Here is a 22,507-nt window from a genome sequence, read left to right as displayed (position 1 = left end):
GCTAAAAATATAACAGTATATAGAAATGTATGGAGCAGTGTTCAAAATTGACTCAGTGCAAATGTTTTTTTTTTTAAGTACTCCTTTTTGCTCTGAAATTAGAAAAGAATATAAATCATAAAACCTAGTGCTGGTGAGGTTATGGGAAAAAGAACACATTCAGACACTGATCGGGTGGCATTGCATTGGTATTCTTTTAGAAAACAACTTGGCAATAATATCACAAGCCATAGGAATGTCAGTGCCCTCTGGGGCGCCTAGGTAGCACAGTCGGTTAAGTGTCCAACTTCAGCTCAGGTCATGATCTCACGGTTCATAGTTTTGAGCCACATCGGGCTCTTGACTGTCAGCATGGAGTCCACTTTGGATCTTCTGTTCTCCCCTCTCTCTGCCCCTCCCTCGTGTTCTCTTTCTCTCTTTCAAAAATAAACAAACATTTAAAAGAAGAAAGAAAATCCGTGCCCTTCGACTTATCATAAAGAAATAATTTGTGACATGAGAAAAAAGATCATGTTACAGAATAATAAAAAATATAGAAAAGAAATACTTGATGGAGCCAATAATAGATTATTGAATCAAATTATAGCCCAGCCACTTGCTGAAATGTAATGCGGCAATTTAGAAATAAAGGTTATTTTAAGTAACATTTAAAAACCCCAAAATAACATGAAAATTGGATGTTCTCTATAATTAATATGTATATGATAGATGATGCATAGAAATGAGACCGAGAAAGTAACAATAAAAATGGTTAAGTGAGAGGGATGGGATTATGAACTCACTAATATAAATATTTGAAACTACTTTGCTGTTTCCATATATACCCTATAGTGAGTGAAATTATTCTTTCTCTGATTTGATATATTTGTTATTTTTCTATGTATGATACACATAGAACTAGAAGACTAAAAACGGAAGACATTCGAGGCCTACTGTAGGTCAAAGACATGGTAGGCATGGGCATAAATTAATCAGTGATATTAGAAGTGTTTTGGTAAAATTTATTTTGAGATTTTTATTATGAAATGGTAATATTGAAAAGGTGTTTGAACTTTTTGCTTTATAAATGTCCAAACATCTTAAGAGATGTCTCAGCATTAATAGAGTTATTATAATTTTTAAAGCTTTTAGATACTCTGCTGGGTACACTCGTGAAAGAACTCCAAAACAAATACACACCTGGACGTAGAGAAGAAGCTATTGCTGTGACAATGAGGTTTTTGCGTTCAGTGGCAAGAGTTTTTGTCATTCTTAGTGTGGAAATGGCTTCATCCAAAAAGAAAAAGTAAGACATCCTTTTTGATCTGAGCTTTTCTATCACTTTACACACATTTTTTGTGATAATGATAACATTGTGTGTATGAAAAGATTTCATAAAAGATTGCTATTTTTTCCTTTTGCTTCAGTAACTTTATTCCGCAGCCAATTGGAAAATGCAAGCGTGTATTCCAAGCACTGCTACCTTACGCTGTAGAAGAACTGTGCAATGTAGCAGAGTCGCTGATTGTTCCTGTCAGAATGGGGATCGCTCGCCCGACTGCACCTTTCACTCTGGCTAGTACTAGCATAGATGCCATGCAAGGCAGTGAAGAACTGTTCTCCGTGGAACCACTACCACCACGACCATCATCTGATCAGTCTAGCAGGTAAATTTCTATCTGGTAACAGATTCTAATTAATTCTTTCTTTGGAAAGGTCACATTTGGCTTACTAAACCTTTCTATTAGCACTCTGGAGGTGTCCATGATCGTTTATGTAACAAATGGTAAAGATTTTATTTTGTTTGAAACCTGTGAGAGCACTTGAAAAATTATGCATTATGCCTACACATCTAAGGTAATAGGCTTATAGTTGTAGGTTTTATTTTTGGTTGGAAAAGCACTGTTTTTATTATGCCAGTAAAGTAATCTGGTAAGAAAGTTCAGACTTCTGTAGACATACTTCCTGTCTAGGGGGCGGGCAGGTTGTTATTCTCAACAACCATATTGTCTAGGAGAGAGCTAAAACAATTCATCAACTTAATATTTCTAGTTTAAGATTATTTATTCTTTAAATTTTACTTACCTTTCCCATTGGTAATTAGACTGTAAGCTTGTTGAGTCAGAATGTTTAGAAACTGAAACGTTTTGGTGTCTTTTAGCACAGTGCTTGATTAAATATGCACGCAAATTACTTGGGGATTTTATTAAAATGCAGAGGCAGATTTTGGAGGTCTGGGTGGGGCCTGAGGTTCTGTATTTGTTATAAACTCTGAGGTAGTGCCAATGTGTTCACAGTTTAGGGGTCATACTTTTGAGTTGGAGGGCTATAGTGATCTTTAGCAAATACTTGTTTATTTGGTTTTCTCACGTCTGATTCTGTTACTGTGTGTAATCATAATGATGTTTAATGAAGATCTTTGGGACTTAAAGACCCTCTTCTTCTTTCCTGGAAAACATCTCTGTGATACTAAGGCACGCCTTCCTTATTAAATTTAGCACAATTTCCCTAGACTTCATTCCCGGGTTTCATCTGAGTTGATGTGTTCAGTATCTGCTCTCTCACTGTTCTCATTATTCCCTGTGCCAGTATGTATCCCAGCTTTTCCTTTATTGTCAGGTCTCCTAGGATACCCTGAAATGTAAGTCCAGGTTTGTCTGTCAAAGCTTTCTCATGGTAGCTTTGTCACTGATAGGCTTTCAGGATTTGCTGGAAATGGTTACGAATCAAGCTGTATATTTTCAGACTTGCTAAACATACCCCAGTATCCAGTGATTCTGTTAGCAAAATCTGCTTGGGCGCCATATGATGTCTGCTGAGCCTGATAGCCCTGTGAGGAGCTCCCTGGTTACTTAAGTGGTATTACTTTGTGTTTATGTTCCGGAACATAAACACTTTTTATCTGTTGAAAAGATTTTTGGGGTGATCTTAACTTTAAAAAGTGCCCATCAGCCTGTTCTTAGTAAGTATCAAGATTTTTGTGTCCCTTTGCCCTCCTTCTTAGGCTCTTTATTTAAGTATTGTGCATTCTTCAGCTCTCCACTTTATCCCCCTTGACTGATTGAGTCAGTCTGTCATGTCTTCCCAGAAGGAGATCTCATTGGATCATCAAGAAAGATAATAGTGTCATGTTTTCTTCAACTGTTGATATAAAGTAAAAGTCCTTCATTATTATACGGTACAATCACTCCCTCTTGTAAGGATGTATTTTGATCAGTGTTTCAGGCATGTCTTAAGTAAAAAGTACACATTTGACTAGTCTCTGCGATTTCCCTTGTGTGGGGTGGTAGGTGGTATATTATCACTCCACTGAACGTAAAGTTTTGAGTTTAGTATTTTTCCTTCTTCTGTCCCTTCCCTTCACCTCTTTAAAACTCTTAATGTCCTTATTAATCAACCTGTTTCTCTGTCTCCATGCCTCATACAAAAACTGTTAACTGAAATTTTAATATGAACTAGGAACTTTTAAGCGTTATAAATGCATCACCTGTTTTAATCTTCCCAATAACTCATAGATAACCACTATCATCCTAATTTTAAAAGTGAAGAATATGAGACTCAGGTTACTTGTCCAAGGTCATACAGTGATTAAAGTTTAAACATATTTAGAGATAATTCTAGACGGATATTTACCTTTTTCCTATATTCCTGAATATTAGATGGCACTGTAAGGGGAGATAATTGCTGTTTGCTCCTTATTGATAGTGTTGAGACTTTGGATTAATCATCACAAACCCACCGTACCTTACAGTACAAATTGCAGTCCTAAACTTTCATGAGCGCAGGTTTGTAATTAGAAGTTCCCTGAAGAGGGGCACCTGGGTGGCTCATTGGTTAAGTATCTGACTTTGGATTAGGTCTGTGATCTCACAAGTTGTTAGTTTGAGCCCCGCATTGGACTCTCTGTTGTAAGCATGGAGCCTGCTTCAGAACCTCTGTCTCCCTTTCTCTCTCTCTGCCCCTCCCCACCGTGCTCTCACCCTCTTTCAAAAATAAAACCACCACCACCACAAAAAGTTCTCTGAAGAGATATTTTTCCTGCCCCATCCAGCCATGGCTGATATAGATAGGTAAGTCTCTTGAAGTAGGTTACCCTTTCCCGATTTATGTTTGGCTTTATTTATGTGGGGGGGGGACAGAACAGATTTCTATGCTGTAGAAGCTTTATACTCCAGACTGTCTCCTGTGAAATCTGTGGCTCCTTGGAACCCTTCTTGCCTAAGAGACATCAGCAGATGCCTTTGGTGTTAATGGTGGCACCATTGCTCTCAAGCTTATTCAGTACAATTGTTTCCCTTTATCACCAGGATAGTTGTGCTTTGTTTTTAAATATTTAATGTATTTAGGTGTTCTACACCAAGAGGGATTTCTCTTCAGTTGGCAAATTGCTGAAACTAGAAGTTCCCAAAATTTGGAAGTATTTTAACAACTCCTGTTAGACAGGGCTTCAGGACTATAGTTGTGCCGGAAGTCTAGTGGGAAAAAAGTTGAATCGTGGTATGAAGAAAACTGAATGGGGGGTATCATATATTTTGGGTGTTATTAGTATTATACATACTAAGTGCATAACTCCTTAATGTTCTTTGAGGGGACGATAGATCTTGTGGATGTTTGTTCCAGGATTTTTTTTTTCTTTTTAAGGAATACTAATTAATTGTGGCTTTACACAATGTTGACTTTTATTTTTTAATACTGGAAATATTGAAATCTTAGTTTGGAAATACCCTTTTTATCTCTTCAGATTTTCTTTGAGCTTCCTCATATGTTTTGTAATTCACTGGCTCTGTGAAGAACCGGTTACTTAAATTTCTAGTATTAAACACTATATTGAGACTACTTGTGTATTTGAAGGTGGAGAGTTTGAGTGGATTCTTCATGTGTAACTGGTTTGATTCTTATTTCTAAGAGCAGCTGAGGTGAGGAAAGAACAGGATCAGTGTAAACACGTTTAAAGGTCTTTAACATTTCTTAATTTGTAAATAAAGGATAATAGTAGGTCATAGGATTATTTAACAACCATCTTCTGATCTCTGACCTGCATTTTTTTTTTAATTTTTTTTTTCAACGTTTATTTATTTTTGGGACAGAGAGAGACAGAGCATGAATGGGCGAGGGGCAGAGAGAGAGGGAGACACAGAAACGGAAACAGGCTCCAGGCTCTGAGCCATCAGCCCAGAGCCCAACGCGGGGCTGGAACTCACAGACCATGAGATCGTGACCTGGCTGAAGTCGGACGCTTAACCGACTGCGCCACCCAGGCGCCCCCTGACCTGCATTTTAAGCTGCATTCTGTCATTCTCCTCTTCCTTTTATAATGGAGGCATCTGTCTTTTCTTGGCTGTTTGTTTCCAAGGCAGATTTTTAAGGAAGTAGAACTTTTTGGCCACCCACCTTTTGTTATGATTCTATTTTCAAATTCATACTTTTCAACTAATGTTTTCCCTCTACATACAAGTCAGTGGTTAATAAGCTGATGCAAAGTAGGTCATGTCAGATCTCTCAGAAGAGTAGATCACTTGTAATAAGCATACTTATCACCACCATTCATACTTTGTTAATGGATGAATGCTGCTGTCGGAGCCTTTGGAAGTTGAGGACTGTTGTTACTGAAAGCAGTGGAGAAGGAAAAATATTTCCTGGAGATTATTTCAGTGGGAAGGACTCATGTGCTTCAGTTATGTGCATTAACAAATATGAAATGACTTACAGAAAAGTAGAAATAATTCTGAGGTTTCTAAGTTAAATCTCTATGGTAAAATTAATTTCTCTGGGGTCCATATTTTCTGATCTATGGATTATTAGTTTCCAAGAATTTTTAGGTCAGATTTAAAATAACATCCTAGTAAGTGGGTCACACTGAATGACACTGAGAAGCATAAAAAGTGTGCCGTGTGGCAGCAGTGGCCTCATAAGCTCCTGATTCTCCACAGCTCCAGTCAGTCTCAGTCTTCTTACATCATCCGGAACCCACAGCAGAGGCGCATCAGCCAGTCGCAGCCTGTTCGGGGCAGAGATGAAGAACAGGATGACATTGTTTCAGCAGACGTGGAAGAGGTGGTTGTAATTGTTTTAATTGTGGTAGATGAGAGGCTTTTATTTGGGAGGGAAGAAGTTTCGCTAATAGTAGTTTACTATCATTACATGTGTTTGCTTCTAACGTTTAGAGTTTTGTTATGTGTTCTCATTTGTGGTTGTATGTGTTAAAAATACTTTAATTTAAATCCTTGATTTAGTGGATAATACAAAACTGGAAACAGAAGCTTGCTTTTTACTTAGGGTTAATAGAAAGGATATCCTCAATGTTAAAAAAAAGTTTTAGTAGTTTTGTGCAATGTATTTGAAGGCAGAATGGATACTGCATATTCATTAGGTAAATTTTATTACTGTGGAAGTTAAAAAAAAAACATACACTTTCTACTCAGTTATTAAACTATTAATTTTAAGGTTCTGCACAGGGACGACAATTACAAATTTTAGGATATCTGACATAATTTTTGATTGCAAGTTGTCACTAGCCAACGATTTTCAAACTCTTGACTGCTAATAATCTCTGTAGTTAGCAATCTTTGTATTTAAGTTTACGTTGCTGTGGAGGAACACTGGTAGAGATGTGGGTTTATTGTGTACTTTGATTGTCTACAAATGAGATTCTGGATTTAGGTTGAGGTGGTGGAGGGTGTGGCCGGAGAAGAGGATCATCATGATGAACAGGAAGAACATGGGGAAGAAAATGCTGAGGCAGAGGGACAACATGATGAGCATGATGAAGACGGTATGCAGGTTATTTGAGAAATTATTCAGTATGAGTACATCAGGTATCTTTAAGGATATTAACACAGAGAAAAGCCCCATTTGACTGTAATGTTCAACATATTTTCAGCCTAGGGATTCTGTAGCATCTGTTTCAAAATTTTAGGAAGCAGCTATATATATATATATATATATATACACCTATAAATATATATGTATATGCTCATATATATTTATATGTATAAAATAATGTATCTTCTTTCTTTGCCCTTTTTTTCCTTTAAAAAATTTTTTGGTATCGTTTGTTTATTTTTGAGAGAGAGAGCGTGAGGGGGGGAGGGGCAAAGAGAGACAGAGACACAGAATCCAAAGCAGGCTCCAGGCTCTGGCTGGCAGCACAGAGCCAGACATGGGGCTCAAACTCACGAGCCGTGAGATCATGACCTGAGCCGAAGTTGGATGCTTAACCAACTGAGCCACCCAGGCACCCCTGACTTTCTCTTTTCTTTTTCTTTTCTTTTAAATGTTTGTTTATTTTTGAAGGAGACAGAGACAGAGTGTGAGCAGGGGAGGCACAGAGAGAGAAAGGGAGACACAGAATCCGAAACAGGCTTCAGGCTCTGAGCTTTCAGCACAGAGCTCAACACAGGGCTCAAACCCATGAGCTGTGAGATCATGACCTGAGCCGAAGTTGGACACTTAACCGACTGAGCCACCCAGGCGCCCCTAACTTTCTCTTTTCTTATAAGGAAGTTAAAATAGTCATAATCATATTAGGAAATATTTGCAAATTTAGAGAAAAGGAAAACAAATGACCCATAATCCCACCTGGACCTAACAGTTTGTATTTTTACTTTCAGCCTTCCCCTTTGCTGCCCCATTGCCATGCATGTCTTTTAGATACTGTATGTGTAATTTTTGTGCCTTTTTTTTTTTTTTTTTTTTTTTCCCCACTGACTAATTCTTTTGGCCTTTTTGCTACCACCATAACCATTCTTACTAGTAGCCATTGGATAGACTTTTTGGGATCATCTTTGTTGTTGAGGTGTAATTGACATACAATAAACTGCACAAATTTATAATTTTATGTTTTGATGTGTATATACCATGAAATTCTAGATAGACATTTTTAGTTTTCGTCCTTCCTCTTTTGGAATCCCAATATGTAAAACAGATGAAAATGGAGCAGTGGTCCCAGCCCAGAGTTCTACCCATTGGTGGAAGTTCTCCTGCCCAACCCTTTTTACCTAAGGCTGTGCAGAACAGATTTTGAATTGCTGTGTAATAGTCTACTGAGGACCATAATTTGCCTAGTCATTTTTCTCCTTCTAAGCAGGCAGTTATGCTTACTGTAATAATAGTCACTTTTCCCTCCCCCCCCCCCCCCCCCCCCCCCCCCGCTAACTTAGGATATTCTGGCTTATTAGACCCTATCTGTTCCAGAGTGCGCTTATATTTTTTCCCTCCTTCTTATTTAAATATATTTCCTAGGGAGTGACATGGAGCTGGACTTGTTAGCAGCAGCTGAAACAGAAAGTGACAGTGAAAGTAACCATAGCAACCAAGATAATGCTAGTGGGCGTAGAAGTGTTGTCACAGCAGCAACTGCTGGCTCGGAAGCAGGTATGTTACCTTTTCCTTATCCAGCTTTCTTGCTTATACTAAGGCCATATTTATATTCAGCATGAAATGGTTAAACTATACTCCTTATGATTTGTACAAGGGGTGGCTAAGCTTTTTTATAACTTTATCCTTTTTCCCTTATTTTAGAGAGCACATGAGCAGGGGAAAGGAGCAGAGGGAAGGAGAGAGGGAGGGAGGGGGAAGTAGAGTTGGGGGGGGGAGAGAGGGAGAGGGAGGGAGAAATTAAGCAGGCTCCACGCCACACCCAGTGTGGAGCCCAACACAGGGCTCGATCCCATGATCCCAGGATCATGACCTGAGCTGAAATCAAAAGTTGGATGCTCAACTGACTGAGCCATCCAGACACCCCAGTAATTAAACTATTTTATGATGAGTCTTGTGGAGTATTATAGCCTGGCATTCTGTTTAATATATGTAATATTTTCCTGAATGACGGAGTACACTGTAGTTTTAAATATCAACAGACTGACATTGATTTTGGTTTTAAAAATGAAAAATTTAGGTGCAAGCAGTGTTCCTGCCTTCTTTTCTGAAGATGATTCGCAATCAAATGACTCAAGTGACTCTGATAGCAGCAGTAGTCAAAGTGATGACATAGAACAGGAGACCTTTATGCTTGATGAGCCATTAGAGAGAACCACAAATAGCTCCCATGCCAACGGTGCTGCCCAAGCTCCCCGGTCCATGCAGTGGGCTGTCCGCAACACCCAACATCAGCGGGCAGCCAGCACGGCCCCTTCCAGCACATCCACACCAGCAGGCAAGTCTGAAAACTTGGTATTCTTGAAAGTGCTTAAGTAGGTTTTAAAAATTATGTATGTTCATCTATACAAATCAAGTAGTTTCATAATAGTTCTTCATTGTTTTACCGAGTTCAAATACAAAGTATTTACGTATGATTATATCAAGGTTTCTCAGTCTCTGTACCATGATTACTTTGGGCTGAATAAATCCTTTGTGATTGTGCATTATAGGATGTTTAGAAGTATCCTTGACTTCTATGCATCAGATGCCAGTAGCAGTCTCTCCTCCAACCCCACCCACCTATTGTGACAACCAAAACTGTCTATAGACGTTGCCAAATGTCCCTCTATGGGCAGGGGCAGTAGCAAAATTGCATCTGGTTGAGAACACTATAGTAATTCTTGTCTCTCTCATCATTGCCCTCCCTTAAATTAGTGTGGTTTAAGACCACGTTTTTCACTCGGTGACCATATTTGCCGTTACAGTTGATCTTTTAAATATATACAGTGCTAGAGAAACACAATTAACATCTGACAGCTTGTTGTGGTTGTCCTTTTTCCTTTGTAGCAAGTTCAGCGGGTTTGATTTATATTGATCCTTCAAATTTACGCCGGAGTGGTACCATCAGCACGAGTGCTGCTGCTGCAGCAGCTGCTTTGGAAGCTAGCAATGCCAGCAGCTACTTAACATCTGCGAGCAGTTTAGCCAGGGCTTACAGCATTGTTATCAGACAAATCTCGGACTTGATGGGCCTTATTCCTAAGTATAATCACCTAGTGTACTCTCAGATTCCAGCAGCTGTGAAATTGACTTATCAAGATGCAGTAAACTTACAGGTATGAAAACATTGAAAAGTTACTCCAAATAAATTTTGGGATGTCAATTATGAAAATTCCAATGTAATGGGAATTAACATTACAGATATTTAAATGTTTATAGATTACTACTATATATCAAATTTAACTTTATTTGGATAGTTTTAACTATTTTAGTTTGGTCTTCATAGAATTATGTAGAAGAAAAGCTTATTCCCACTTGGAACTGGATGGTCAGTATTATGGATTCTACTGAAGCTCAATTACGTTATGGTTCTGCATTAGCATCTGCTGGTGATCCAGGACATCCAAATCATCCTCTTCATGCTTCTCAGAATTCAGCTCGAAGAGAGAGGATGACTGCACGAGAAGAGGCTAGTTTACGAACCCTTGAAGGCAGACGGTATGAAATTCTTCATATATGCTTATATGTTAGAGCCCTTATATCCCAGGAAGTTAGAGCTTTTTGATTGCTGTTACATTAGACCTCACTTTGTTTTGAAGGGGGGGAAATGTATTACTTCTTTTTAAATTGTTGTGTGGTTGAAGCAGAATAAGTTAGTTTATAATCCAAGCTGTTTTTTTCAAAATTCATTCATATGTTAGGAATATGATACTAAATACTTCTCATTTTTGAAGTAGTTGATCTACATCCTTGTTTCATTGTCCTCCAAGCTTCCCCTCCTCCCTCCCCTGTCCCTTGAAAGACATGTATTTATAGGAAGATTTTGACCATGATTGAGTATGAATGCATTTTGTATTCGGGAAGAGGAAAGTATGTGGGATTACCAAAGCTGTTCTTTGATCTCCTCGAATCCAATTTCTTTTTCTACAGCCCCAGTCTTTTGAATTGTATTTAAAGTATATTTCTTTATGTATTTGTTGTCTTCTTTCTTTCAGTTATAAAATGACCTTTTTCAGGAGTAGGAATTAGCCCAAACATTGAACACTAGAGCACTGGGGCTGTGCCGTATAGTGCAAGGGCCCGGTACCTGAGGTCAGAGTCCTAGGATTTGGTTCTAGCTTTGGCTCAGGGGAAATAACTTTGCTACTTTGGGAGGATCATAACAGGGGAAAGACAAGGGCCTAGGAGACTGCTTAGGAACCTTAACAAGATTATGGTTGGAATTGGCCATTGAAAGGTAATAGATTTATTTAAGTGGGGCTGGTGAAGGCCAGGAAGGAGGAGAGAGAGAAGCATTGAAATCATATAACAATTGAGGGCCTTGTTGAGGGGTAGAGCAGGAGGAGGCAGAATTTACAGCTAGACTTTGATTCTGAGTAACTAATAGGAAAATTAAGAGAAAAATCTAGAGCAGTAGAATGGACATACTTGGCTTTTGAAAATACTGGGGAGCTGGGAGAGGTTTTGGTGGAAATGTCTAGAAGGCAAAATTGAATGCTTGGCAGAGAGATCTGGACCACTTGGGAGGCCTCTGCTTTCCTGTCCTAGGAAGCCTGCTCCATCAACAGTCACAAGCCTTGTCTTTGTAAGGCTCATCACTCCCCGAATAACAGAGTTCTGATAATAGATCTAGATTGGTGACTTGTTCTTCTCCCTTTACTTCACTGTGGCTCTCACCCTAATATAATAACCTTATTGAGATATAATTCATGTACATTTCACCCATTTAAAGTGTACAGTTCCATACTTTTGAATATATTCAGAGCTGCACAACCATCATCACAGTTAATTATGGAATATTTTTATCATCTCCACAAAAATACCTACTAGTGGTCACCTCCCATTTTCCCCTACTTTCCCACCCTAAGCAACCACTGATCTACTCTTGGTCTCTATAAATTTGCCTGTTTTGGACATTTCATATAGACGGAATCATACAATATGTCTGTTCTGTGCCTAGCTTTTCTTACCTAGCACAATGGTTTTAAGGTTCATCAGGTTTAGCATTATCAGTCAATATGTTACTTTCTAGTAATATTTCATTGTATGGATGTGCCACATTTTTATCCATTCATAAGTTGGGTTTTTCATCTTTCTGACTCTTGTGAATAATGTGGCTGTCAGCATTAGTGTACAGGTTTTTATATAGATACGTTTTCAGTTATGTTGGATAATATACCTAGTTGTAGAATTGCTAGATCATATGTAACTCTGTTAAACTTTCGGGCAACTGCCAGACTTTTCCAAAGTGGCTGCATCATTTTACATTCGCACTAGCAACATGTGAGGCCTCTAATTTCTCTAAATCCTTGCTAGCACTTGTTACTAGTGGGTTTTTTTGTTTTTTGTTTTTTTTTAATTGTAGCCATCCTAGTGGGTGTGAAGTGGTAACTAATTTTGATTTTGATTTGCATTTCCCTAATGGCTAAATGTTGTGCATCATTTCATGGGCTTATTGGTCATTTGTATATCTTCGGAGAAATGTCTATTTAGATCCTTTGCCCATTTTTTAATTGGCTTATCTTTTTGTTATCGAGTTGTATGAGTTACTTACATTTTCTGGACGTAAGTTCCTTATCAGACTTGCAGAAATTTTGTCCCCTTTTGCATGTTTTCATTTTCTTGATGGTATCCTTTGAAGTACCTATGTTTTTAATTTTGATAAAGTCTAGTGCTGTGTTTTCTTGTTGCTTGTGTTTTGGTATCATGTTAGACAGTGATTCTCAAAGTGTGATCCCCAGAACAGCATCAACATCACCTAGGAGCTTGTTAGAAATATAGATTTGGGGACCCTACCCCAGACCTGCTGGGGTCTTCTGTAGGGAAGGAGTTCCTTATCCATTTCCAAAGGACACTAGAATTCCTTTCCTGTATAAAGTACATGACAGTAAATCATGCACAATGTTTTTATCTCTAAAGCAGAGTAACAGGGTTAATGAGTTTTTATTTACGGATATTCTCAGTTCCTAATTTTGCATATTTATGATAATGGTAAGTTTCACATTTGCTTTCTTTTTTTTAAACATTTTCATTTCTTTTTACTCCTACAGACGTGCCACATTGCTTAGCGCCCGTCAAGGAATGATGTCTGCCCGAGGGGACTTCCTAAATTATGCACTGTCTTTAATGCGGTCTCATAATGATGAGCATTCTGATGTTCTTCCAGTTTTGGATGTTTGCTCATTGAAGCATGTGGCATATGTTTTTCAAGCCCTTATATATTGGATTAAAGCAATGAATCAGCAGACAACATTGGATACACCTCAACTGGAACGCAAAAGGTATCCATACTTGCCGTGGGATTGGTTTAGGAAATACTTGTTTGCTCAGTGTGGTCTCTTAGTATATTGTCTGATTTTTGGAGTGAAGAGAACAGTGAACTAAAGAGAAAATAGTACAGGAATGTTTCATTTGGGAAAGTGGGTTTGAGTCTATTCACCCTTTCTCCATTGCTGCTCCTCGCTTAAAACAGGAAACCTAAGAATTTAGTTAAGCTTTATGCCTGAGATAGTTTGTCATGTTTTCTATTAGAGTCTGTGTAAGTCCTCACTATTTCTTAATGTGGTTATCCTTTTGCTTTTCTTGAGCCTCTTTTGTAATTGTAGTATAATTTGGCTGGTCAGTCTAACATTCCCCAAGTCTAAAACTTGATCACAGTGTTTGAAATTGGCTAGATACTTAACTGACTTTTTCAGTGCTTTTTTTGCTTGTAGTTCCCATCACCTTTGCTCCATACTTCATATAAAATGACTCACTTGTCTTTTTAAAGGACGCGAGAACTCTTGGAACTGGGTATTGATAATGAAGATTCAGAACATGAAAATGATGATGACACCAATCAAAGTTAGTGTACAGAAAATCTGCTAATCTACTTCAAGAAATGGCTGCCTCAGTATTTCCCCTTCAAGCTTTTTAACTTCATTATTTTCTGTCTGGGTGGGAATTTCTCTTTTCTTCTCTATGTCCCATTTCTTGCATTTTCTGTCCATTTTTCCTTATATATCCTTGCATTATTTGCTTCATAAATAAGGATGAATTAAAGAAATGTAGTGAACTTGTTAACAGTCAGTATTTTTTGTTTTTGTACCTTTTGCATTTTAGTTTTATGTTTACCTTTATTCTTAAGTGTGTAAGTACTACATTTTTAAAGTCTTAGCAGAACCTTTATTGATATTGGTGCAAGATATGTTTAGTCAAGAAAATGAGAAATATCAGTTATAACTCCCAAATATGAAAAATCTTAACAGTTATTAAATGCAATAAAAAAATATTCCAAACTCAAGAAATTTTGGGGTCTTCTGCAATCTCTTTGTAATTTTTAGCTGTTCTTTGAAGTAGAATTTAAAAAAATTTGTCCTCTTGCCTATTTTCTTATTATCAACTAGTGCTTTTATTCAGCCCAGGGAAAGACAACTGACGTAACTGCTGTTGTTTGAAACCCAGCCATAGCTCACTATTTTTACAGCATGTACTGTAAGCTTACTGTCGACAGTTGTATTACATTAAGGGGAGATGGTGTTCTTGTGCTGACTTAGTGTTGAGATGAAGGAGATGCCCAGACATTTTTGTTTTGTAGAGAAAGCAGAACTTGGAAGTAAACAAATGCTCATATCTCAGCTCCTGACCATCTCCTCCTTTTAGAATCCTCAGTGAGCCGCATCCTGCATGTGCTTAGGAATCTAGCTATATTCAGGTCTGAATCTTCTAGAAAGACAGAGGATATGGGAAATGTCTGTCCAGTACAAAGTGAAACAATATTTGTTATTCCTAATACTTTGTAAAAAGTCTTACTGTTGTGTTAAAATATACCTAATAGAATTTACCATTGTAACCGTTTTAAACTGCTAGTATTTTCAATTATCACCTAAAAATACCATCAAAATTTTGGACTATTGTTTTTGAGTGGCATTAAAATTTTGTAAAGAGGGAACGGGAATTTCAGATTGAGCAGATTAAGATTCTTTTATTGTTCCCCAATAACTAATTTTTTCTAAAAAACAAATACTTTATCTCTTTATGTTTAGGTGCTACTTTGAATGATAAGGATGATGACTCTCTTCCTGCAGAAACTGGTCAAAACCATCCATTTTTCCGACGCTCAGACTCCATGACATTCCTTGGATGTATACCCCCAAATCCATTTGAAGTGCCTCTGGCTGAAGCCATCCCTTTGGCTGATCAGCCACATCTGTTGCAGGTGATTGAAATAAACTAGTCTTAGAAGGTTTCTTTTTAAGTGACTTTTTTTTTTTTTTTTAAAGTGTTCGGTGTAACTAGAATATTTCTGTTAAAATTCCAGCCAAACGCTAGAAAGGAGGATCTTTTTGGCCGTCCAAGTCAGGGTCTTTATTCTTCATCTGCCAGTAGTGGGAAATGCTTAATGGAGGTTACAGTGGATAGAAACTGCCTTGAGGTAAGATAGTAAAGATCTTCACAATATAATATTTGTGAGGACTTATCCCAGTATCTAGAGTTTTGGAAATGCATTAATCCAGAATATCGTGTTGCCTCAAATAATGTAAGTATCAGAAATTCCTGCCTTATGTCATAATTCCATATAATTTCAGAATTCCATCAGTATCACTAGCCTGCCTTGATACTAACTTGTTTTATCAGGTGACTTCATCTGTAAAATGGCAGTTTCATTTTGTGTTTTGCCTGTTTCACAGAGTTGAGTGTTGTAATGCTGCTGAAAATTAAAATCTTTAAATGTATATATAATGTGAATATATCTTTTTATATATGAGCATACACAGTATTGACTTGAAACTTTTCTTTTTGACTGTAGGATGTGAATAAATAAGGTAATATTAATAATGACTTGTTGAATAATTCTGTCTCAATCTTTATAACCATGTTGGGTAAAAAACATTTTTATCTTGATTTTATGGGTAAAAAAAATTGAGGCTTGCAGAGTTTACATACATTTCTTGTGGGAATGTCTGTTATTACACAACTAATTAAGTGGCGTATCTAGTTTTTAGATAAAAGGTTGATTTGAGAGCCTAAAATTATACCATCCATACTATTTCTCTAGTGAAAATGTAATGAAACGTTTAAGAGCAGGCACTGAATGTAGTTGAATAGAATTTTTTTTCTTTATTATCTACGTGATAAAGGAGAGTGCAGTCCTGCAAATATTGAAAATATGTAAGACATTTGAGTAACCACAGGTAAAGAGATTCCTTTAAAAGTTCTCTGAGGCTACTGTGGTGAATGCACTGAAACTGCATTGGGTGGTTTCCTGGTGGTCCGCCCAGGGAATCAGAGAAAAGAAACAGGCTGCATCTTTTTAGTTGAAACACCAGAAAGGAATTACATAACTTCCGTGTGATTTCTGTGGAATATTAGTAAGTTGAAAAGGAAATCTAGTTAGTTTTTTTTTTTTTAATGTGTAACTTTTAAATGTAAAAATTCACAGGTCCTTCCAACTAAAATGTCTTATGCTGCCAATTTGAAAAATGTAATGAACATGCAAAATCGACAAAAAAAAGAAGGGGAAGAACAGAATATGGTGCCAGAAGAAGCTGAAAGTTCAAAACCAGGGCCATCTGCTCATGATCTTGCTGCACAGTTGAAAAGCAGTTTACTAGCAGAAATAGGACTGACTGAAAGTGAAGGGCCACCTCTTACGTCTTTCAGGTATTTGCTAAGTAGAGATAGTTCTTCTGTTGCATTACTTTATGGATACTATAATTCTTGTAAGAATTTTTATTTAGGTATTTTAAAATTTCGTTTGTATGTAAATAATAGAATTAACCGTAATCTTATTTCTGTGTTTTCCTCGTTTATAATCAGATGTTTAAATATTAAATTTGAATTTTCTGGATTTTTTTTTGGTGACTTTAGTCATTGATTGACATTCTGACTTTCTTTTATTGAGGATATTCTGACTGTGTTTTTTAATGTTCAGTACTGAGTTAAAGTATATGTCCATGTCAGATTGCCAATTATAGACTTGTTACCAGCAGCTCAGCAAAGGGGACCATGTGAATGACTAGAAAGAACTTTCTAGATTTGTGACTATCTCAGTTACTTGGGCTTCTTTGCCAGGTTCACAGTCAGTAATTACTTTGCAAAAGGTAGGTTCTTTGCTTTCCCAATAAAAATTCGCTAGCATATACATACTGTGGCTCAGTATGGTTAATCACCTAATGATTTGTTGAGTTTCTGCTTTATGCTGTTTTTTGGTTATACTGTCAGATAATTAATTTTGCTTAGGAGTTAAGTGAGTTTAGGAAGCTATATGCATTTTATATACACAGTTTAACAACCATAAAAAGCAAGGAAGAATTGTGGGCTGGGGTGGCCCAAGTTTTTCAGAGGCAATATGGCTTGTGCTAAGATGTGTAGAATGTGTAGAAGCAAATAGATTGAAGGAGAGAAGAATTAGAGGTAGGGAGACAAGTTAGAAAGAACGCTGTTACTAGGTTCTGGCTAGTGGTAAAAGGGGGCTGAAGTGTAGAATATTGCCTTTGGGGATGAATTAGGAAATTATGGAAAGGAAGAGAAACTCATGAAGTACTTATTCACTCTGGAGGAACAGGGGAAAGAAAAAATTTGTTTCAAGTTTGTGCAGTAGGGAAATAGATGGTACTACTGAAAGAAATCAAGAGGCAGTGGCATTGAAGTGAAGAAGCCATGTTCAATTTTCCTGTGTTGAGTTGGAGTTACATGTCACGGACATGGGTATATTCAACACATGGGCTGTTGTGGAAATTCTGGTCTGTTGTGGAAGTTTGAACTAGAGAGGGATCTGGGAATCCTCCAAATGTAGATGGACACTGGACTTTAGGGGAGGAGGTAAAATTGAAGATAAAAGGCAGCTGGGAGATGTATCCTTATGTAAAGGACTGAAGGAATAATGGAGTAAAAATGAGAAGTTCTGTGAAGAATGAGTAGTTATAAAAAGATTCTCTGTTAGAGAGGATGTGGACTGAAGTGCTATTAAGAGTTCAGAATATGAAAAAACCAACTAAATTACTGTCATTGACCAAAAACCAGGGGCTTCTTATAGTTGGCCAAATTACTTCCCCCCTCTTCTCTTAAACCTCTTGCAGGCCACAGTGTAGCTTCATGGGAATGGTTATTTCCCACGATATGCTGTTAGGACGCTGGCGCCTCTCTTTGGAACTATTCGGCAGGGTGTTCATGGAAGATGTTGGAGCAGAACCTGGATCAGTATGTGTTGTGAGCACTTTTAATTCTGTTCTGCCTGATAAGAACATACGTCAGAGAATAATTCTGTCATGCATTTTTTTTTTTAAAGATCCTAACCGAATTGGGTGGTTTTGAGGTAAAAGAATCAAAATTCCGTAGAGAAATGGAAAAACTGAGAAACCAGCAGTCAAGAGATTTATCACTAGAGGTAAAGGTATTTAGATTTTCTAATACTATATATATAGTAGGTCACTTATGAAGTTTGAAAACTGTTATAACAACCATGTTTCATGTTTAGGGATATATATGTTGTATAATTAAAAATTAAAATAAATGGTAATCACCAAATTTAGAGTAGTACAGTTGGTTTCCTAACATCTCATGATGATCAGTGAATTTTTCAGCCTTTTGTTGTTGTTGTTGTTTTTTAACATTTTTGATGTCCTTCATTCCATTAAGGTGATTATTTTCCACTGATGCTCCAGTGGTCTCTGGGTAGTGGGAGTCCTGAGTCTTTTTTGGCTCCTCAGTCCTTTTCACAGGACTCCAGTAATCTTTGATAACTTCCTTACTTTTTGGTATGTCTCATCTTGTGTATATCCTGTCACAGACCTTAGATCAGCCATTTCTTCAAGAAGCCCTGGTTCCTTTTGGTAGGAAAAAAGGTACTTTGAGTTTATACTCTGGGCTGTAGGGTTGCTCACTACCTACTAGGTTGGTCGTCGTTTCTAGGTCTTTTCATTGCACAGAGCTAGGAAATTCTCCTTTAAAAAAAAATTATATCATAAGTACATACTGATATTTCCAGTTCAAATTCACGATTTAGGATCACGAGGTTGTTTTATTTCCACCTCTTAGTCTTTATTCTCCTTTCTTCCAAACTGAATATCCAACTTCCCAACAACACTAATAAAAGTACTCATTTGCTTTTACCCTACAGCATGTACATAGCAGTCTTGGAATCACAACATCAACACTACCACCCCAAAGTAATTATCAAAAAGAGCTTAAGATTTGCAGGGTTTTGTTAGCATATCCAAGTAGAGATATAGTCCAATTGCTTTGTTTTAAAGTCATTTGAAATAATTTTTCTTAGTGTGGTTTTGCTACTAATTTCCATACAACCAAGGTCTTTGTTTCATTTTGCTTTCAGTTTTTAGGGATTGCTTTCTCTTTTTTTTTGGTTTTGTTATTAATGTAAAATATCTACATAGTGCATGATCAGCTCTACCGAAGAAGATCTATTTAGGGAAATCTAATTTCCATTTCTGTCTCTTTCACCATGTCCCTCCTCTGCCTTTCATGTTTTTGTTCTTTTGTTGTTGTTTTATTTTCCTCCCGCCTTTAAAAAAAAAAAAAATACAATCGTGTATGTGTGTGTATATAATTCATTGCCCATCTCTGTCCCCTACTCCTGACTCTGAGTGTGCTACACATTTTACTGTATCTTGCATTTCCCAGTTAACAGTACATCCCAGAGGTAAAGCCATTGCTGTATAGAGCATTGTTCTGTCTTCCTTTTACAGCTGCTCATCTTTTGCTGTTACATATAGTAGTGTGATGAATAGCTTTAGGTGTGTTTTTCTTTTGGCAAGTGTGTCTTTGAAATTCTTAGGGGCACCTGGATGGCTCAAGTTGGTTAAGTGTCCGACTTCAGCTCAGGTCATGATCTCATGGTTCATGGGTTCAAATCCCGCATTGGGCTCTGTGCTGACAGCTCAGAGGCTGGAGTCTGCTTTAGATTCTGTGTCTTTCTTCTCTCTGCTCATCCCTGCTCACGCTCGCTCGCGCTCTCTCTCTCTCTCTCTCTCTCTCAATAATAAATAAAACAAAATTTAAACAAAAAAGAGATTCTTAGACATAGAACCTAGACGTGGGTTAAAGGGCATATGCATATATAATTTTGGCAAATACTGGAAAATACTTCTGCCTGATGGTTACATATTTTTGCACTTGCAACATTAATACAAGAATGCCTGATTCTCTATAGTTCTGCCAGCAGTTTGTCAGAGTTTTAGATTTTTGCCCATCCAATATGTGCATCTTAGAGTAGTTTTAATTTGCTTTTTCTTATGAGCAAGTTAAACATTGTTTCATATATCTAAGAATATTACTTTTTCTGTGAACTGTTTGGTACATTTTGCCCATTTTCTATTAAGTTTTTCTCAATTTTTTTAGAAACACATCTTAACAGTAATATGTATACTATTCATGAATACCTGTCTGTAATAGAAGGCACCAGTTGCTTTTCCCAGCTTGTCATTTTTCTTATACTTTGTGCTTTTTTGTCACCAAAGGAATATCCCATGTTTTCTAGTATTTGCTGTTTTTCACACAACACATACTTTTGATTCACTTGGAATTGATCCTAGTATATTCCAAAATTGAACAGATTGCTGTTTTCCAATGAACTTAGAAAATGTTAGAATTTAGGGGGCGCCTGGGTGGCTCAGTCGGTTAAGCGTCTGACTCTTGTTTTTAGCTCAGGTCATGATTTCACGGTTTCATGGGATCGAGCCCCAGGTTGGACTCTGTGCTGGCAAAGTGGAGCCTGCTTGGGATTCTCTCTCTCTTTGTGCCCCCTCCTGCTTGTGCTCTCTCTGTCTCTCTCAAAATAAATAAATAAAACTTTGAAAAACAACAACAACAAAGAAAATGTTAGAATTGAATTTAATTCCATTATCCTGATTTAATGCAGGACATTCCTGTATGCTTTAGAATGCCACATTACTTGGTAGTTAAACTGTCAACAGGAAGCTAAAATTACATTTTCAGATTTTACATAGGAAAATTTCAAGGTGGTTTCTAACATTGAACTTTACTACTCTCTGGTGTTTTCATAGGTTGATCGCGATCGAGATCTTCTTATTCAGCAGACCATGAGGCAGCTTAACAATCACTTTGGTCGAAGATGTGCTACTACACCAATGGCTGTACACAGAGTAAAAGTCACATTTAAGGATGAACCAGGAGAGGGCAGTGGTGTAGCACGAAGTTTTTATACAGCCATTGCACAAGCTTTTTTGTCAAATGAAAAACTGCCAAATTTAGATTGTATCCAAAATGCCAACAAAGGCACTCATACGAGTAAGTACAGATAATAAACATCATAAAAATTATTTGGATAGACGGACTTGGTGAAGGGGATTAAGAGGAAAAAACATTCTTATTTGAGCAAAAACAATTACAGTCACAGTTAAATGTATTTATAGTGGGAGAACTTTACTGCACATTTCCATTTTTATACAATTATATTCTAGATTAGTGATTTATTCTTATTTAAACTATTCTAGTCAACAGATTAGGACTTTGTTCTTTTACTGCCATGTTTTCATAAATGTTTGTGATGGTACTAGTGAGTTTCTCCTCTCAATTGTTACATGTTTTGAGGAGTGGGAAGTTGTAAGCTTTATGGTAACAGAAAAATTCATTGAGCACATTACATTATTTCCATCAACCCTATATATTTAATTAGTACAGATACTGAAAATCCTTTTCTCTAGAGCAGTGCTATTCAAAGGACAATGTGCAGAGTTGATACTGGTCCCCAACGAAACACAGAGCTTGCAATCAAATGTAGATTGGTTGACTGTGTTACTAACCTCACTGTATAATTTAACAAGACATTGTTTTTTTTTGGTAATAAGATTTTCTTTATTAATATCCTACTGTAAGCTCTACCTCTTTGAGGACCAGCACTTTGGGACTAGGATTCTTACCTAATTTTCAAATTAAAAAGATCTGTGAAAATGACAGATGCCTTAAGTAGGTATAATTGGGGATTCATATAAATAAGGGGCAGAAGATTGTCATTTCATAGGTGGATAATTCAGCGAGAGGGCATTACTAATAACAAAATCCTGTATTTCACCTAGGCTGTAGTGCTGTTGTATTGAGTTCTGAAAAATGCCACCATAGATTAGGCTCAATGAGCTCTAGGAAGGATTGAGGATGAAAAGATGGGGAGAGCCCTGCAGCCTTTCATCATTAGTTTTACCGTTTGACTTTCTAGTCTTACAATAAAAAGAAAATGGCAGATGTGAATGAGGGAGCCTTGGGAAGTCATAACATTTTAGAAATCACTGTTTCCTGCACATTCTTTAGGAAACCATACTCTGGCTTATGGTTAAGGTTTTGAAAATAATAGTAGCTGATGTTTTGGGTGGCCTATATTTTGCTTAATGCCCAAAACTAAATAAATCTGACTCTAATCGTATACGAAACTTCAGCATTATTTATGGTAAAACTAACAGCCCCAGTTGCTATATATCATTTCACAACTGTGACATAATTCATTAAATACATACTGATCGAACATCTATTACGAGCCAAGTACATTCTATATAATTACCCCTAGCCTTCAAAACCATAGGGAGAATGAGTGGAAGGTACTAACAGATGTTAAGGGAGGTAATTTTCACCTGTCATGTTCTTAAGTTGGTCTCATGTCCTCACATTAACTTTGACAGTTAAAATAGTTTCATTTACATTTATCTAAACAAAGTATGTT

At 37.1% G+C, this 22,507-nt stretch overlaps 1 protein-coding gene across 8 annotated transcripts in view; it reads left to right on the top strand.

The window, feature by feature from the left end:
* Positions 1-22,507, top strand: part of UBR5 (ubiquitin protein ligase E3 component n-recognin 5) — a 136,536-nt gene that overhangs the window by 98,350 nt on the left and 15,679 nt on the right. For 6 of the 8 annotated variants that reach the window (XM_045049764.1, XM_045049766.1, XM_045049763.1 and 3 more), the window contains exons 33-48: positions 1,125-1,285; positions 1,407-1,646; positions 5,910-6,033; positions 6,640-6,751; positions 8,221-8,352; positions 8,876-9,133; positions 9,685-9,953; positions 10,124-10,335; positions 12,888-13,118; positions 13,607-13,680; positions 14,862-15,034; positions 15,137-15,250; positions 16,259-16,479; positions 17,898-18,018; positions 18,107-18,211; positions 20,841-21,084. In XM_045049764.1, coding sequence (XP_044905699.1) covers positions 1,125-1,285; positions 1,407-1,646; positions 5,910-6,033; positions 6,640-6,751; positions 8,221-8,352; positions 8,876-9,133; positions 9,685-9,953; positions 10,124-10,335; positions 12,888-13,118; positions 13,607-13,680; positions 14,862-15,034; positions 15,137-15,250; positions 16,259-16,479; positions 17,898-18,018; positions 18,107-18,211; positions 20,841-21,084 — 2,791 coding nt within the window. The remainder of the gene's footprint in view (positions 1-1,124; positions 1,286-1,406; positions 1,647-5,909; positions 6,034-6,639; positions 6,752-8,220; positions 8,353-8,875; positions 9,134-9,684; positions 9,954-10,123; positions 10,336-12,887; positions 13,119-13,606; positions 13,681-14,861; positions 15,035-15,136; positions 15,251-16,258; positions 16,480-17,897; positions 18,019-18,106; positions 18,212-20,840; positions 21,085-22,507) is intronic. The other 2 variants (XM_045049765.1, XM_023248400.2) reach the window with 1 other exon arrangement.

This window comes from Felis catus, chromosome F2 (genome assembly GCF_018350175.1).
Source record: "Felis catus isolate Fca126 chromosome F2, F.catus_Fca126_mat1.0, whole genome shotgun sequence".
Lineage (NCBI taxonomy): Eukaryota > Metazoa > Chordata > Mammalia > Carnivora > Felidae > Felis > Felis catus.
This window is presented reverse-complemented; position numbering and strand designations above follow the sequence as displayed.